Source organism: Heliangelus exortis, chromosome 1, assembly GCF_036169615.1.
Source record: "Heliangelus exortis chromosome 1, bHelExo1.hap1, whole genome shotgun sequence".
Lineage (NCBI taxonomy): Eukaryota > Metazoa > Chordata > Aves > Apodiformes > Trochilidae > Heliangelus > Heliangelus exortis.
The window spans coordinates 16,103,887-16,122,151 of NC_092422.1; the positions used below are offsets into that span (position 1 = coordinate 16,103,887).

General features: G+C 41.3%; 1 protein-coding gene across 1 annotated transcript; it reads left to right on the top strand.

Moving 5' to 3' along the window:
• Positions 1 to 2,988: 2,988 nt before the first annotated feature.
• Positions 2,989 to 17,653, top strand: ACAT1 (acetyl-CoA acetyltransferase 1). The gene is made up of 12 exons (XM_071734870.1): positions 2,989 to 3,115; positions 5,025 to 5,072; positions 7,203 to 7,320; positions 8,260 to 8,355; positions 9,398 to 9,498; positions 11,293 to 11,436; positions 13,235 to 13,385; positions 13,944 to 14,039; positions 14,677 to 14,790; positions 15,174 to 15,238; positions 15,849 to 16,006; positions 17,281 to 17,653. The coding sequence occupies exons 1-12, from the start codon at positions 3,056 to 3,058 to the stop codon at positions 17,399 to 17,401; spliced, it is 1,272 nt and encodes a 423-aa protein (XP_071590971.1). The 5' UTR covers positions 2,989 to 3,055; the 3' UTR covers positions 17,402 to 17,653.
• The last annotated feature ends 612 nt before the right edge of the window (positions 17,654 to 18,265 follow it).

Here is an 18,265-nt window from a genome sequence, read left to right on the forward strand (position 1 = left end):
CAGAAGATTGGTTTAGAGAATACTGGAAGAGGACTTGTTCCAGGTGAAGCTGAGGCTGCAGATCACAGGTGTCAGCAGGTTCAAAGAGGGTTAGAGAAGCTGATGGGAAACAAGCCTATAAATAGGTAATAAAGGTACAGATAGACCCTCTAACATCACTAAACAGTGAAGTTGGGTGCTGGGTCAGTTTTGGGGAAGCACCCTGGCTTTTCTGCTCAGCATAAAGCAGTGGTTGTAGGGAGTGCTACTCTGCTACAGTCCTTAATGAAATCTCTTGTCTTGAAATCTCTTCAGTATGAATTATTAAAAAAATTGATCATCCTGAGGAAAAGGGGAAAAGGGTAGGGGGAAATAAAAAAAACCCCACCAAACAACCAAGACAAAAGAATATTGATTAGAGGAAACAACACATGTAGGAGGGGACAAAGAAGGTATGTGATGATCACAGGACCGAAACGTAGGGGAGGGCCCAGTAGTGTCTGAAGAACAGGTCTCTGAAGAAGTCAAGGTCTGCTCTGTTAGAAATCTGGGGTAGCAAGCTTGCTGTGCACCCTTCCTCTTGCCCTCAGGACCCTGAATTCTACCATTTCATGGTCACTGTAGCCAAGACTGCCCTTAAGCTTCACAACGTGCTCCACCAACCCCTTTTTCTTGGTAGGAACAAGGTCCAGCATAGCTCCTTTTATCATGGGGAGAAGGAAGTTATGATCTCCTGAATTAATTATGCTTTGCTGTGTTCTTCCTACAAATACCAGGGTGACAGAAGTGGGTATGACACTGCTTCCTGTCTATAAAGGAGTCCATCCACTCATGTCAAAGTGAAGCAGCATATTCTTGTATGAATATCCTTGTGTTTGACAGTAAGAATGATGACCAGAATTGTTTTCAGAAGATTCTGTGAGAGCTCTGAAGATTGTAACACTGGGGATCCTCTCCACAGATGGGGTCTGCACCATGGACTGTGCCCCGACTGAAGGTGTGCTTGGAGTTCCCAGCATCTGAAGGGGGGTAGGAGTACCTTTACTGCCCTTTTTCATCCTTTCATGAAGTCTAATAAAGGGCCTATTAATCAGTATGTCTGGGAGTCCAAGTGCCTTTCTGGCTGGGGGGATACAAGCGTTAGTCCTGGTGCATTAGCAGGATCTATCCCAGAAAAAGGGCCTTAACACTGCTGGAGTGAGGAGGAAGTTAGATAAGAACTTCCTCTTTCCTTGTTCTTTATGTTTTTGGCATTACTCATTTTTGAAAAACACCCTTATCCAGACAAGCTTTCAGTCTTTCTTACATGGTACATACGTGTTTTCAAGGTAAGATCTTCAGTCCTTCCTGAGTCAATATTTGTTAATTGCTATGTTATCTCTGGTTTGTACCTTAAAACTTCGGCTCTAAATCAAAGGTCTAGACTAATTGGTGAAACTCGCAAAACATCAGCTGCCCACAATGAAGAAAGCAGAAGAATACAAATGCTTCCCTCACCTGTGCCAGTCCCCATCAGCCTCTTACTGTGTGTATGGAGAATTTTGGAAAGCAAAATACATGGAAAGTAAGAAGTATTTTACTTTGAGAGAAGACAGAAGGTTAAATCCTATCTCAAAGAGAAATGAATTACATGAACAACAGAAGAGAAGCAATGTTGATGAATGTTGGTTTTACAACATGAAGAAGAAAAAAAAAATAAGTCAATAGAGCAGGTGGATGGAAACAAGTTGCTGAGATACTCTTGCTTTCCAGATGGTTAACTGAAAGGGTTTCCCTTGGTATTTGCTCCTGTTTGTGGTCTGAAGGGAAGGAAGGCTGCAACTACTTGGCTTCTGTAGGCGTCAGGTCAAGGTGATGCAGCAGTCAGAGGTGGGATATTGTAACAGTATGCTGACTCCCTCAGGAATTAAAGTAGCTGAGAAGAAGGCAACAAGGTTGATCAGAAACAAATATGGAATTGCTTGTGCAAGACAGTGTGCAGCACCATAATTCACAGAGAACATCACCTTGTCCTCTGAAGCATGAAGCTCAAGACAAGGAAGGACCAGGCTTTTCTTAGCATAGCTCCAAGTGTGTTGGATAGGAAGAGTGGAAAGAGGAACTGCCAATCAGCCAGCCAGATCTTCAGATTTAATACTAGCCTTTGGTTTTTAAAAAAGTCTAGATTTGGAGGCAGAGAGCATGAGGATGGGAAAACAAAATACAGGGAAGTCTGTGGAACCAGTGTGGGCGTTCTGAGATCGAGAAGGTTCCAATGTTTCTGTAAAGGCAGCTTCTGAGAGTGTTCTCAGCCAGGTTTCAATTCTGAGTTAATGCTTTGCTGTTTATGCCCAGGTCTTGACAAGAGTTTAATGGGAATTCAGTTTCTGGCATTAATGAAAACAGCAGGCAGCAGCAGCACAAGGACACTCCAGTAACACCGTGTCCTGGACCTGGGAGTACTCCAGCACCCACATCCTCACAGACATTGTACCCTCACAGACATTGTAACTGCCCAGCTGTGTTTCTGACAAGGGGTTTCGGTTGGATATTAGAAAGAATTTCTTTACCAAGAGGGTGATCAAGCATTGGAATGGGCTGCTCCGGGAAGTGGTGGATTCTCCATCCCTGGAGATATTTAAAAAGAGACTGGATGTGGCACTCAGTGCCATGGGCTGGTAACTGCAGCGGTAGTGGATCAAGGGTTGGACTTGATGATCTCTGAGGTCGCTTCCAACCCAGCCAATTCTAAGATTCTATGATTCTAATTCAGTTCTGCACGTCTAGGAGCTGGGCCACATACGGGCAGCGCAGAGCCCTTGCCCTTTCCCTTTCCCTTTCCCTTTCCCTTTCCGTTCCCCCACCCGCTTTCCCCCTCCCCTGCCCTCAGCCTGAGGCGCTCTGTTCTCCTCACACCCTCATGGCGCCCCGGGCCCCTCGCGGGGCGGCCCCGCCTTCCCGCTCCGCCAATGGCAGTGACGGGCGGTGGCACCGCCCCCGGCTCAGGGCCAATGAGAGCGGGGGGTGGGCGGGGAGTTTTCGTCTATAGGCGGTGGTGGGAGCGGTGCTGGAGGTGACGGGGGCGGCCGGCGGGACCATGGCGGCGGTGGTGGTGCTGCGGGTGCTGGGGTGGCGGCGCCCGGCCGCCCAGCTGCGGGTGAGGCGGGAGGCGTGGGCCCCAGCCCTTTTCCCGCATCCTTTCTGCGCGGCTCCGGCCCCGCCGTGGGGCCCGTAAAGGCTTAGCCAAGGTCACACCCTGCTCTGCGCGGGGCAAGGCTGCGCTCCCTTCACCTCACACCTCGGGCGCTGCCCGGCGGGAGGGAGGGAGGAAGAGAGGGAGGGAGTCCCGACCCGGGAAGGAGCTGAGGGGAGGGAGCGGGTCCCGGGTTCTGCCGCGGGACTCTCGGCCGGGGGAGCGGGGACAGTGCCAGCTGCGGCCTGCGGGGCTGGGCGGGCCCGGTGGGAGGAGGGCGGCAGCTCCCCCCGCCTCGGCAGCTCCGCGCTAAGTCTGGCGGGACCTTTACCCCCGATCCTGGGAGCGGCTTTTCCCACTGCGGCCTGCAGGGCCCCCGCCCGGCCCTTCGGAATGGGTTGCCCTTACCAGAGCCCCGGTGCCCGTCGGTTTCCCGCTGCAGGCTGAGGGTGTGCGGCAGCTGTCAAAGGCTTCTCCAGCCAGGGCCGGGGGAGGAATGGGGTGGGCGCATGTACTGCTCCAGGCAGGATCTCGCCTGCCTGAGATCCGTTCGTCAGAAGGACAGCTGGGAGGTGAGATACTGGGTGTTCCTGCCCAAAAAGCCTCAGCGCATCCCTGCGGACTCTGCTGGGGGGGTGGAGGTGCCTGGCATGGCCCGAGCGCGGGGATCCTCGGACCTCGAGAGGTGCCCTGGGGAGAAGAGGGCAGGGGAAGGATCGGGGCTGTTGCCAAGAGCAAAGCTGAAGGTTGTTTTACCAGGTGTAGAGTTTTTGTGTTTTGTTTGAAAGGAGAAAAAAAAAAAAAAAAGCCTATAATTGACATTCCAGGTACACAACCACTAATGCCAAGTATGCTTAGCAGACTATGGCCTGGTTTGTCCAGTTTACTCAAAGGTAAACTTCAGGTGTTGTCCAGCAAGGGTGTGTTACCTCTGCTAGAATTTTTGTGACACTAACCCTTGAAACCCCTCTTGTTAAAGGCCTTCAGGGACATAATTCATTTTCAGGGGAAAGTTTAATTTAGGGCTTTCTGCTGGCTATTGCAACCTGAGCTTGGAAAAAAAAAAAACACACAAAAAGAACCATTTAAAAAACCCCAAACAATAATAGGAAAAAAACTGCGTCTTGTTAGTTGAAGGTTGTCAAATGAAAAGAGAAACAAACTTAATGTCTCATATTGTGGACACAACACCAGAAGGTATTCTTAAATTTATAAAATTGTCAGAGTTTTTGTGGTGTCCTTAAGTAATTTTTATGAGTATCTGTCTAGCTGAAGTTCACTAATGACCAGAAATTTCCAGTGTGCTAAAGAAATGGCTAAGAAAGTGGCTTGAACCACTGATTAGAAGATCACTCTATTAATAGATGAAACAATACCTACAAATGTATTTTTTTCATCTTTATACTGCTTAATTCAATTAATCTAGTAGCTTCTTGGGTGATACCTTTTTTTGTTTTGTTTTATTTGTTGTAACATTTTGAGTTCATTATCCTCACTTTTGTTCATGAAACACCATTGAAATTAAGCTGTAGATGCAAACTGCCCCTGTTTTAAAAGCAGTGAAGTTAATGATAGGAATGAATGAACCAAAGTCCAGAGGAGCAGACAGAGGGATTAGTAAACCTTTTCAGAATAGCACCACTCAGTCTCTGGTTTAGAAAGTATTTTAAAACAGATGTTACAGTGAGACTGTGTGAACTAGACTACACTTTTTTTTTTAAAAGGCCTGTTATGATCTTTAATTTATTTTTTTTTCCAGTGCTTCTTAGATGTTACTTTTTAAAATAAATATACCAATGAAAATGGCACGTGACTGAAATGTCATGGCATTGGCTTTCTTGATATGAAATTCTGAGGACTTATTTATTTTCAGGCTTTGAAGTATACAGCCCGTGGCTATGCATCACAACGGACTTTAAATGTAAGTATAAAGCACCATCTGACTGCAATAAATCACTGCTTAAAATTTGTTCACTGAAGGTTTTTTTAAAGTTATAATGAAAAATCTCCACTGAAGACAATGTGACTTGTGTGTAAAATCAGGAATAAAAAAAATTCCTTTTTTATTTTAGTTTGCTAATTGCTAGGTAGTGCAGGACAAAATTAGGTAGAATAAGCTAAATGCAACTGTCTACCTGTTACTGGAAAACACAGCTGGTGCCAACTAATCCTTTTGAGGTTATTTCTGATCTAGTGATCTATTTCTGATCTATCCCTGATCTGGTCATCTATTTCTGATCTATTCCTGATCTAGGGTGAGGTGTCCCTGCCCATGCAGGAGGGCTGGAACTAGATGATCTTTTAAGTCCCTTTCATCCCAAACCATTCTATGACTCTCTATGTTACTCTGCAACTTGCTGTATCAACATAACAAATGAAGACAAGTATGTTACTGTTATTGAAGTCAATCATACTGAGAAGTGTTTACAGAAACAGACAGAGCTTCTTAGTTTTAAACAAGCATAATTTGTCTTGGTTGTTTAATGTTTTCTAGTGTTCTCTTTCTTTGCTTGTCTAAATAAGGAACATTTATGCATGAGACATTGCAAGCTTTTTGTCTAACTTCCACTGAAACAGCACAGTTGGAGGTATTCACTGGATCTTCTCCATAGCTGTCCAAGGCAGCCAGAAGTCTGAAATGAGCATTGTTTTGGTGCCATGCTCTCAGAGGGCTAGCAGGCAGACATATTGATGTAGCACTAAAGCTGAGCAGAATAAGAGTAAATATGTCTTGAGAGGCTACTAGGTGTAGAACTGAATATTCTACCATGTCTTAAACTACTGCTTACACATTATGGTGGTACCTGGGCTTTTCAGTATCTTCAGGGATGGAGACTCTGCAATGTCTCTGGGCAGCCTGTTCCAGTGTTTAGTCACACTCGCCATGGAAAAGTGTTTCCTGATGTTCAGAATGAGCCTCTTATGTGTCATTTTGCACATTTTCCACTGCCTCTGGTCCTGTGCCTGGGCACCTCTGAAAAGAGCCTGGATCCATCCTCTTTGCCCCCTCCCATCAGGTACTGATGTACATGGATGGGCTGTCCCTGAGCCTTCTCTTCTCTAGGCAGAACAGTCCCAGCTCTCTCAGCCTTTCCTGGTTGTAGAGATGCTCCAGTCCCTTAATCATCCTTGTGACTGCTTGTTGGACTCTCTCCAGTGTATTCCCTTACCTGATCCTTAACCACCAGAGGTACATCTTGCTCCAGCCTTTCCTCTGGTCTCTGGGGCCTGGGATTCCTGAAGGCTGGTCTTACTAGTGATGACTTGGTGAAGAAGGCATTCAGTACCTCAGGCTTTTTCATGTCCTGTATCCTCCCTGCCCCATTCAGCAGCAGGCCCACATTTTCCCTAGATTTTCTCTTGCTTCCTAGTTGCCTGTGGAAGCTTTGTGTTGCCTTTGACATCCCTTGCCAGGTCCAGTTCCAGTTGGGCATGGCTTTTGTAACCTTATCCCTGCATGCTCAGACAGCACCTGCCAGGTTCTCTGTGCTACTTCCACCTTCTCTGTGCTTCCCTTTTGTGTATGAGTTTTGGTCATCCATGCAGTCCTCCTGCCCTTTTTACCTGGCCTCCTGCTTGTTGGAATGCACTGTTCTTGAGCTTGGAGAACATTAACCAACTCTCTTTGACCCCCCCTTTGCGCCAGGACCTTTGAGACTTTTGCAGTCATCCCTTCCAAGGCTCAATGCACCCCAGCTATTCTGTCATATAAATGGCAAACGCACACCCCCCACACACCCTGTTGTGTTTTTGGCTTGTCCTTCCTAAAGAGCTCATATCTCTGCATGGCAGCCCTCCAGCCATGGGGAACCAGACCACCACTGCTCCATGATACCAAGATTGTAGTCCTGCAGCTGCACACCAGTCTCCTTGTGTTTATTCCCCATGCTGCATGCATTAATAAAGATTATCTCAGTGTTCTGAAACACTTGCAGGACAAAAGGGAATTTATCCATTTATTTAAAGTAGATAAATTTAAAAAATACTGGTGTGTGTGTGTGTGTGTGTGTATGTGAGACAGACTATGACTTTTACTCCATGCTTCTCTTAGGAGGTGGTGATAGCAAGTGCTGTAAGGACACCGATTGGATCTTTCCAAGGATCTCTTTCATCATTGCCAGCCACTAAACTTGGTTCCATTGCAATTAAGGGAGCAATTGACAGAGCAGGTATATGTACATTTTTTTGGTGACAATTTAAACCTTGGGTGGCTTAGAACAGGATCTGTCTTTTAAATTTTATGGGAAACAGAAGGTCCTGGGTTTTTTGGTCATGTGGTGCTATTAAGTCTGCATCCAGAAATTGTATTTAAGTAAAATTGATGTTGGGCTTTGTTGCAAGCTGCATGAATGAATGTTGCAATCTGTTGCAATCTGCATGAAAGAATATAGCAATCTGAATAAATTTCTAGGAGCTGAACTGACTTAGGGACATCTGTGCTGATCCAACACTGAATTAATGCGTTGTTTGGGTTTTCTGGGGTGGGGTTTTCTGGACCACCTAAGCTGATGAAAAGACTTTGTGTTGCTGAAACCAGTGGCACTTCTTTTCCCTGCTCATTTTTTTTTTTTTTTTTTTTTTATGTGGGCACTTATACTTGTAGGAGACCCTTGTGAGTCTACTGATGGATTGAAACCAGAAAAAAAGCTCCTTGGAAGAGGAGAGTCAATTTTCTAGAAATTTGACTTCTTGAAACAGCATATTACAGTAACTTGAATAAGAGATGTAGTGGGATATCAGGCCTCTTCTGGCTGGTGGGACCTAGCTGGCCTTGGCTCACCCCTCTTAAGGAAACTAACAAAATTGCTTCTTCAGGTGTAATTGTGACAGGTAGAACATCTTGTGTATTTAAACATCCATGGAAATTGAGCTGCTCAGGTGACTAGTGAGACTTGGAAATGTTTGATTTAATAAGCTAACTAGCTTGTTCTGTGGGGCAACAAAGGAATTATTTTCTGTGAGTCTCACCAGGTCACTGTGTTTCATGAGTATGAGGATCAAGATTCTAAGTGGACATGACACATTTCACTGGTTTTTGATAGAAAAATTTAGTGGGGAGGTTTGTAAAAGTGCCAAAAATCCTGAATCAAACCAATTTTGCTTTATAGGTATCCCTGCAGAAGAAGTAAAAGAAGCATATATGGGTAATGTCTTGCAGGCTGGACAAGGACAAGCTCCAGCCAGACAAGCAGTCTTGGGTGCAGGTATTCGTTCTTTTGATAATAGGGTAAAAGATTTCTCTCTTTATGTAGATAGTGTAGGTTACTGAATTCAGAGTTACAGCAGAGTGGTGCCCAGCCTTTTGTCAAGACAGTCTGTGTATGCTTTTCCTTTGTGAAGGGTGTGTGTTGTACTCATCATGTAAGTGGGTCTAATTGTGTGTCCTCAGAAATCAATTTTCCTTTGCCCAAGGATGCTACTGACTAAAGTGTTTGCAGAACCTGGGGAAGACAATACTGGAGACCAGGCTGCTACTTCCAGATCACCTACACTCCATACCTAATCCTGACTCTAGGAAATCTATGGGTCAGGGAAGAATTGGATACTTTCTTGGCTCTGTCCCTCTGCTTTTTGGAAAGAGAATGAACAGCTCCATGTGAGGCAGAGGAATAAATATGTCCCTTTTCTTTCCCCTGGATAGTTTCCCCATCTCACTGCTGGTGTGGAGGTGATATGCTGGTAGCAGAGCTGTAACCCTGGAGAGCAAGCCCAGGGCAGAGTGGTGCAGTGGCCCTGACCCAAGCTGCATGCAGCAGAGCCCAAAGCTCTTGTAAAGACCACTCAATAACAACTCAGTAGTGACCATGTGAATGACACTGTTCCCCAGCACTTTTGGTCTTGCTCAGTATTGTGTTTAGAGTCTTTATACTCTTGGGCTCTGTCTTGTTGCCAGTTGTCTACAGCTTGTTTATGCCTTTTTAGTGTTGAATGTTTTTAGAGGCATGGATCAGGGTGTTGGGAGGAGGAATAGTTCTGGAATTGCTTCCTGATCTTCTGTGTCTGATTCTTCACTTGCTTGCTGCCTTATCCCAAGTCTGTTATTGTGCAAGGGGAGAAAAAAGAGTCTCCAAAGAAGGACAGAAATGAGGGGTGAGGGTAGATAAGTTGCCCTGGCATGCTAAATAGTGCAAGCTGAACACCAGTTGGATAAAAATGGGTCCCATATGACATATTTTTGACCCAAAACCAATAAAGTGTTACTCTGCCCTATAAATGATGAAGTTTGTACAACTTTTTTTGACTCAGGTCTACCAATTGGCACTCCTTGTACAACTGTCAATAAAGTCTGTGCTTCAGGAATGAAATCAATCATGATGGCAGCACAAAGTCTGATGTGTGGGAGTCAGGTATGTGAATTCAAGTGCAGTTTTATGGAAAAAACACAACTAATGTTGTAGATTCTCTCCTAATGACTGTGCTCTTTGATTTGGGACTGCGTTTTGATGTGGGATAATAAAGCTAATTAGTAAGGTTTTGTTTTGCTTATGCAACCTTAATTTTATAATCTCTTAAGTGTGTTTTTGTTTAAAACAGACTTTATAAGTGTTATAGTTAGGAAATTGTCATGCATTTTTGGAATTGAGCAAATAAGTGAATTTTTTTCCTTTTACATCTCCATACTGCTCTCTCTATCTTCCCACCCCACGCCCAAAAAAATAATTGAGGCAATTTTCAAGCTTTCTGATTTGAAAAAAAAATTGATGACATTTTTATGGACTTAGTTTTTGATGAAATACATTTAATCTTGACTTTCAGACACTTCAAACACTTAAATAATTTAAATATGCATATTTATATTTAGGTGGTTTCCAAGTACATTAAAGACTTTTTTAACTGTTTTAGAAAAAGTAGAATCTGTTATTGCTGATTATATATGCTGTGCCACCAATCTCAGCAGAAGCAAAGACTCAGCCAGTTATTAGTCTCCTAGAGCTAAAAATTATGGGAGATTTTGGTATTTGCTTGTTCTCCTGGCTGCAGACTGAGGTATCTGTGGTGTGAAGGTCAGTAATAGTTCCCAGTGGCCTGAGTCAGTGTACATCATTGTATAAACAACTGTATTACCTCTGTCTCTGGGTATTTTATTTTATTAAGTGGAAATTCCAAGGACTGCTCCTCTGATCTGCTGCTGCTTCCCTACGTTATCTGCCTTTCCCATTTATCTCCTGCTTTCTTTCTTTTCTTTACTACTTCATGTCACTGGATCTCTTTTACAATCTATTCTGAACCAAAAATTGGTTCTCTGAGTCTTGATTTAAAGAAACAAAAAAAAGCTGCCATATTTTCTTTTCTTACTGCTGTTCTTATGTAAAACATTTTTTTGTATTTTTATTAACAGCACTACTGAACTCTCAGGGACTTACAGTGCAGTGTTTGTATTTTTCTTTCATTTATCCATATTTCAAAAATTCCATTATATGCAACTGTGCCTGTTATTCACATGTTATTCTTGGGATTTTTGGGCTTTAGCCTGACAGTTATACAAATGGTCTTTCTAGCTTTGCTGTTAATAGGTGTTTTGGTTTTCCTTTTATTTGTTTTGTTTTGTCTCAGCTGGCAAAGTATACTAATCTATAAATGCCCATAATGATTCAGTTTAATTCAGTTTCAGTTATTAATTATTAATGACTCCTTTTTTTATTGGCTTTTTCAGATGATAGAAGTGTATTGTAAGTCATCTCTCTCTACACAGTGAGATGAAACAATATTGTGTAAAACTGCAGGTAGTTGTACATCTCTGTCTCTTCTTTTTCATCTCTTAGATTCTGACTGTTGCATGTTCTGTAGAAATACAGAGCAGCTAAAGAAGACCAAAAATGAGAAATTAACAGAAAGATAAGCTGTTTCAAGTAAAATTTATAATTCTGTTTTGGAAACTTTTGAAGTAAAAGTGCAAGGGACTGACACGGGTCTTGCAGCTTTCTAAAATTACATTCAAGACAGAAGTCCAGGTGTTGTGTTAGCATCTTCAGCCCTCATCCCTGATGTTCCCTTTTTAAATGCTCAAAGACTTTTTTTCCTTTTCCTCTAAGACTCCTTGGGTATGTAACGTGTTCATGCTTAAGCTTTTGCTAATATTTGTTCCTACAAGGAGAACACACCACGTTTTTAATAATTTTGACTTGTTTCCTTTTGAGCAGGATGTAATGGTAGCTGGTGGAATGGAGAGCATGTCTAATGTTCCCTATACAATGAGCAGAGGATCAACACCTTATGGAGGAGTCAAGCTGGAAGACCTGATAGTAAAAGATGGGCTTACAGATGCTTATAGCTTTATCCATATGGTAAATATGCCTGCACAGTATTGAAGTATCAGCTATACATGATCAACCTGGTGCAGCTTTGAAGAGCTTGCATATAATCATTATGAAATTGCTGCATCTGTTAAATGTAGAAATGAGGAATAATACTAACAGAGGAGGAAAGAGTCTTCCATTTCCAGGTTTCCTGTAGTAACTGTAATGGGGGGCTAAGCAGAAGACCAAGACAGAACATCAAAGTTCATCTGTCTCTGGCTGAAGTCTAAATAGTCAAGAGCAGAGATGTTAAAGAAATAAAGATTTCTGCCAGTGATAGATTGCTGTTACATTCTCTGGGAGAGAGCAATCAAATTACTTGTTGTCTTTGAGGGTATCTGCTCTGTAAGGTTCAGCAGGCTGCTGTGTTTATTTTTCCTCCTCCAATGTACATATATCTTCTGTTGGAAATTTTGAGTCAGCTGATACATTTCCTTATCAGCATGGTAACTTAAACTGGACAAACAACTGCAGACTTAGGAGGGGTTTGGAAAACAACTGATATGAAGATGGTTAAGAGCAAGCATCAGGGAAAAACAGTTTGAAAAGAGAATTACTTCTTTCAGTTAATGAGTATTTCTGGCCTTTGCCTTTGTTAATTCACAACTGTAAGACACTATGGACTGGTCTATTAGTGTTCATGCTGCACTACTGGGAAACATCATGAAAAATATGCTGCCATGATTCACATTGTTCCCATGTGTGATTTATTCTTGCAGTGTAGCACACCTTGCTTAGGCTATGGTTAAAACCACATTTCAGCAAATATGTTTAGATTGTGAGGATTTTTGTAGGAATGTAAATAGTGGCTTTGCTATTTCTTCTATGTGAGGAAAAACTGCACAGTTTTAATAGATAGGGACAATATTTTTCTGGATTCCCTTGTGTCTACATTATAGCAGCTGTAGGTTGCTTGGAAAACCATACCAGTGTGTGTGAGAATAGACAGGGAGGCCCATCCCATGGCTTCAGGAACTTGCTCTTCTCCATGTTTTAGCAACAGGCTAAGTTGATGGTGCTACAAAAAGCTTGAATTCTTTAACTGCATAGAAGTGAACTTGCTTGTTTGAAGAATGGGAGGAATGTGGTACTAAAGGGTTTTGTGTTGATTTATTGAGTTCTCTAGAGAAATAGGGTGGAACAAAATCTGTTTAAGAACAGATCTTCCAGGTTGACTAAATGAGTATTATTTTTTAAATTTATTTCATCACCAGGTATTTAGACAGTGTTGGTAGTGAATATTGATTGTATAATTGTTTGAACTATATAGAAAATGATTCAATTGTTTCATTCTACTGATTTCATTCCAGTTATTAGACAAAAGGTATATATTTATGTATACAGTTTTTAGACTATCAGATCCCAAAGGCTAAAGAAACCCCTTGTGTTGACCTATCTTTGTAGCCTTTGGAGTAGGCAAGCTAACTGTGGAATGAGAACATCACTGAGATGATGTGAACATCCTGTGTTCTCTGGCTGAACAACCATCTTCAGTCTCCATAGGTGTCAGCCCTAAGCACTTTAAAACTTACTTTTGCATGCTGTTTTTTAACTTTTTAAAAAAAGCTTTGTAAAGAAAGTTCCTTCATGGCTTTAATAATCCAGATCCAGAAATCATATTCCAAAACCAGAAGTTACTGCTTAATCACGACTCTTGTAAATTAGAAATGGGCACAAAGTGTTAGTCACCTTCAGTTCTGGAAATCTGCTGGTTGGGTTTTTTCAGTTACATTTCTACTTCACATCTCCAGAAACACAACACTTAACATGCCTGGTTTTCTTCCAGGGCAACTGTGCTGAGAACACTGCAAAGAAGCTTACTATTTCACGAGAGGAACAAGACACTTATGCCATAGCCTCTTACACTAAGAGCAAAACAGCCTGGGATTCAGGGATACTGAAGAATGAAATAGTTCCTGTCACTATTTCAAAAAAAGGTATTATGGGAAGGTGTAAGAAAATGAATTGTTTCTTTTTGAAAGCTGTCTGCTCAGTGCAAATTGTTTTGTTTAAACATACAGTTCCCAGGAATGCTGATTTTAGATTAGTTAAGAATTTTATGTTTTGCAGACTTTCTGGTGAACAGCAGCCACCCATGATCTGTTTTGTTTTTGTTTTTTTTTTTAGTTTTTCTTTAATGTTATATACCGTAGCTTTTTACTTTTTTACTTAAGTGGAAGATGAGCTATTGAATTTAGCCAGTGTGACTTGAGGTCATTTGTGTTTTACTTCCCCCACTAATTAACTTAAAGATAGGTTCTTTGGCCCTTTCATTCAGCCACCAGGAAGTATAAATGGGTTTGCTCTGAATAAATTGGATTGAAATATTTTTTTTTTTCCTGGTTTCATAATTATGGTTGACATGCATTTTATAAGAGTTTACATTTTTTTTAACTGATGTTGATTAAATAAGGCAGAATTTAATCAAAATACTGTGTTACAATGTCTTAAGAATGGACTGTTCTATAAAATACTAAACCAAATCTGCATTTCAGGGAAGCCAGATATAGAAGTGAAAGAAGATGAAGAATACAAACGTGTTGATTTTAGTAAAGTTCCAAAGCTGAAAACTGTTTTCCAAAAAGAAAATGGTAAATATTGTTAAATTAACTGCTTAATTTCCCACCAAGTGCAAGAATAATTTGTTATAGTGAAGAGTACTGTTCACAAGAGCTCGAATGCCCAACAGTCTGCCAAGGTAAACAAACATCCTTCACAGCAGCATCAACTGGCTTAGGTTAAAAGATGGTCCAAGATATTTGAAACAGTGAAAATGTCTGTTAGACCTTTACTTTAAAAAGACTGAAGTGGGTTGGTTTCAATTTAGCTATTACCTTGGTCTCTGACAAGTAGAAGCTCTTCTTTCAGAGAGCTGGAGTGCCTTTACACAGTTGTCTGTTACTTCCCTGAATCTGTGATGGATACATCTTTTTGGCTAATCAAAATTACCACTCATTCACAACCTTTTTTGGGCTGAAATTCTCTGCTAGTGCCAGCAATGCAGGGGAGGTGTGATCTACACTGCTACTTGGGTAAAGATACAAATACACGTGACTGTGCTTCTGTAATAAAATGATTAAAAAAAAAAATAATCAGTGCAACAGATACCTCCATATTGTTGAGACCTTATGTTCAGGGGCCCAAGGTAAAAAATGAAATCCTTAAGAGGATATAGGTGAGCTATATTACACTTTCCTCTCCATTTAAACAATTCTTGACCTTTTCTAGGGACTGTTACAGCTGCTAATGCCAGTACTCTGAACGATGGAGCAGCTGCTTTGGTGCTGATGACTACAGAGGCAGCCAAGAGACTGAAAGTCAAACCATTGGCACGGATAGTAGGTAAAATTTTTCTTTTGCTTGAGTAGAGTCTAGAAAATAATTCTGATAGGATGCTTTTGGACAGAGCCCTGTTAGGCTGGTTATCTGATGTCTGTGGGAGAGAGGTGAGGCCTTGGGCATTATGGCTGCGTCCTCTCAGTACAGCCCTGGAAATGTCAGGTGTGGGACCAGCAGGGTTTTGATCATAAACAGAATTTTCTGCATGGAATAGTATTAAAAATCTGAAAATGTTATGTGGCTCACTTAAGGCACTAAACTTAAGATATTTCATGGACCATTATTTTCAGATTTTTTCTGCCTTGCCTGGGTTTGCTGCTTGCACAAATAAAAACCATGTATGGTAAAAACAAAAGATCTTTAAACAGCTTTTGCATTTTTTACAGCTTTTGCAGATGCTGCTGTTGATCCCATTGACTTCCCAATTGCACCTGCATATGCTTTTCCCAAGGTAGGAATAAAAATTACTGGTTTGAAAACTAATGGGTTTCCCTGGTACTGGATTGCTGGTTTGTCCCTCAGTGGATCTTCCTGTAATTAAGATCAAAGTTATAATTATGTCATAAATATAAAAAACATGTTTTTCAGAGGATCGAGGCTAGAATGCTGATTTTCTGAGTAACAAATTTCTCATACCTATGTTGAAAGAGAATATTGTTTTATACTGTTTTCAGCAACTTTGGGCTTGTTTGCACTTCAGAAGCTTTTCAGCTCGTATGGGTAAACGGAAAATAAATATGGTTAGACAAATACAGACCAGTTCAAAAAATGAACTGAAGACAAACAGTATGGCACGAGGCAGTCCTGTATCTGTTTAAATGTAGTGGCTGTAGAGCAGTCTTAGCTTAGGTGTGATGAAAGCACACTCAGTGTAGGGTACTCTCTGTGTCCTCTTGTGTGAAAATTCAAGTTTGTGCTTCAGCATCCCAATTTGGCTTTTTCCCACCTGACAAAGAGGTTCTGAAATGTGAGCCTGAATCAGGCATTAGGCAGCCTCAGTCACAAACTTCAAAACAGACCTAATTATTTCATAGTCATAACTATTTTCTTATTATTTCCAGATTTTAAGCCAGACGGGCCTCAAAAAAGAAAATATTACAATGTGGGAAATCAATGAAGCGTTCAGTGTTGTGGTGCTGGCCAATATTAAAATGCTGGATATTGATCCAAAAAAAGTGAATATTAACGGAGGTGCTGTCTCTCTTGGACATCCAATAGGGTAGGTAAAATACAGGTTTTTGTTCTGCATGGAGGCAGTGTTTTCTGGACACACTGCTAACATTTTATTCTCAAATTCATTGTAAGTAAGAAGGGTAATAAAAATTTGCCATCAAGTACTTAGTGACATAATTCAGGTGCTGAATTCCACGGTAGCTTGAAAATACAATGATCACATTTTCCTCTTTGCAGTTTGTTATCAGTCTGCTTTTATAAACACCCTGCTTGTTACCATAGCTGTAGGGGTTAATGGAGTATTAAAACCAAATCACTATTAACATGACAGAATAAACAATAATAATTAATCAGGTAGCTAAGCTGGTAAAATTCACATGTAAACTTGTGAAAACAGCAAAGGATATGGTACAGGGACTTCTGGTTTTCTTGCCTGGGCAAAGTGAAATTCCATGTCTTGTCAAAGCATTTTTAGCAGTGACTCCAGAAGTCCAGAAGCACTTAATGCAGCAGACAGGGATAGACTGGGGGTGCTGGTGGGTCTGAAAAGCTGTCATCTGGTTAAAGAAGTCAGATCACCTGTGTTCCCCAGCAGCTGTAATTTACTCTTGACTAAGCAGATCCCATTAATCCTCCCTGAGTGTGATCATGTTGTCCAGTCCACGTCTATAAGGAAAAACTCATTTCAAACCCTCTGAACAAATACAGATGTGAAGTAACCACCTTGTATATCAGGAGTACTTCATAGTTCATATACAGCTTTGATCAAGGCAAAATCCTGCAAGACATGCAGACATTTTTTTGCACTATCAGCTTCTACTGATAAGGGAATATGTTTGGGTTTTTTTTAAGCTAAAAGTTAATTTCAGTAGTCTAATGACTGAATTTTAATGCCAGGTTTTGTACATTAGGTGGACCAGAGTAGCATACTGCTGTGTATCATGTTGTAAGGAGATAAGAAACTTCAAAATTAATAGTTGCTATGGATTGGGTTTTGTGGTAGATTTTTTACCTTTGAAAAAGCTCTGCTTCATGTAGAGGTATTTCACAATGTACAGATTAACTTAGGGGCAATTTCTATTTCCAGAAGAAACTTTAGCTGAAGACTGAGTTTTTGTTTGTGTTTGTATAAGCATCTTTCTGCTAAGTACTGTAGCTAGAGTAAAATATCTTTGTATTGCATCTAAATGTAGATGAAGTGGTTTGCTGGGGGATTTTGCCTCCTGCGAGTCAGTACTGCACTCTGCCAATTATCCTGTGTGGGTCAAATTAAGACTTTCCTTTACACTAAGCTATATATTTTTTTTTTCTCTTGTTTAGAATGTCTGGAGCAAGAATTGTTGTTCACATGGCCCATGTGTTGAAACAAGGACAATATGGTCTAGCAGGAATTTGCAATGGAGGAGGAGGAGCTTCTGCAATATTGATAGAGAAGCTGTAATCCCACACAGCTTTGGGAACTCTCCAGTGAAAACCATGGGTGGTACCTGTTCCTTCTTATTTATCCTATCATGAAGTGGATGAGTTCCTTGACTGCTGAAATTTCTTAAAACACCATTATAGAGCATTGATAGAGACATCTGGGCTTTTATTACTTAAACTTATTGCAATTATGTTTTTATACATTACAAATAAAGTGTCAAATTATGGTAATGTCTTGAGACCTGACAATAAAGAAACTTTGCTAACTGTGGCTCCTCTGTCACTCACATACAGTTTCTCAGATGCCACTGACAAATTCTCACATAATGCCAGTTTCTTAGTTTAGTTGTTTAACTTTCCCTTTTCAAGTTACTAAGTGATAGAGAAAATCCTCAGTTGTCTTTCTACTGTTGTGTGCCTCCAAGCCAGGTCATAATGCAAAGAAGGAGCCTCCTGTAGCACTCACCCTGGCTTGGGGTGTAGTGTCCAGGCACAGTAGTGTGTGTAGCTTCCACAGGTACTAACCCATTAGTACTAGTGTGCTAATACAGCTTCAAAATGCTACTGCTCCCTTTTTTATTTTGTTCATTTGAACTGCTGTGATGTTTGTCTGGTTAAAGAAGTCAGATCACCTGTGTTCCCCAGCAGCTGTAATTTACTCTTGACTAAGCAGATCCCATTAATCCTCCCTGAGTGTGATCATGCTGTCCAGTCCAGGTCTATAAGGAAAAACTCATTTCAAACCCTCTGAACAAATACAGATGTGAAGTAACCACCTTGTATATCAGGAGTACTTCATGGTTCATATACAGCTTTGATCAAGGCAAAATCCTGCAAGACATGCAGACATTTTTTTGCACTATCAGCTTCTAAGCTGATGCTT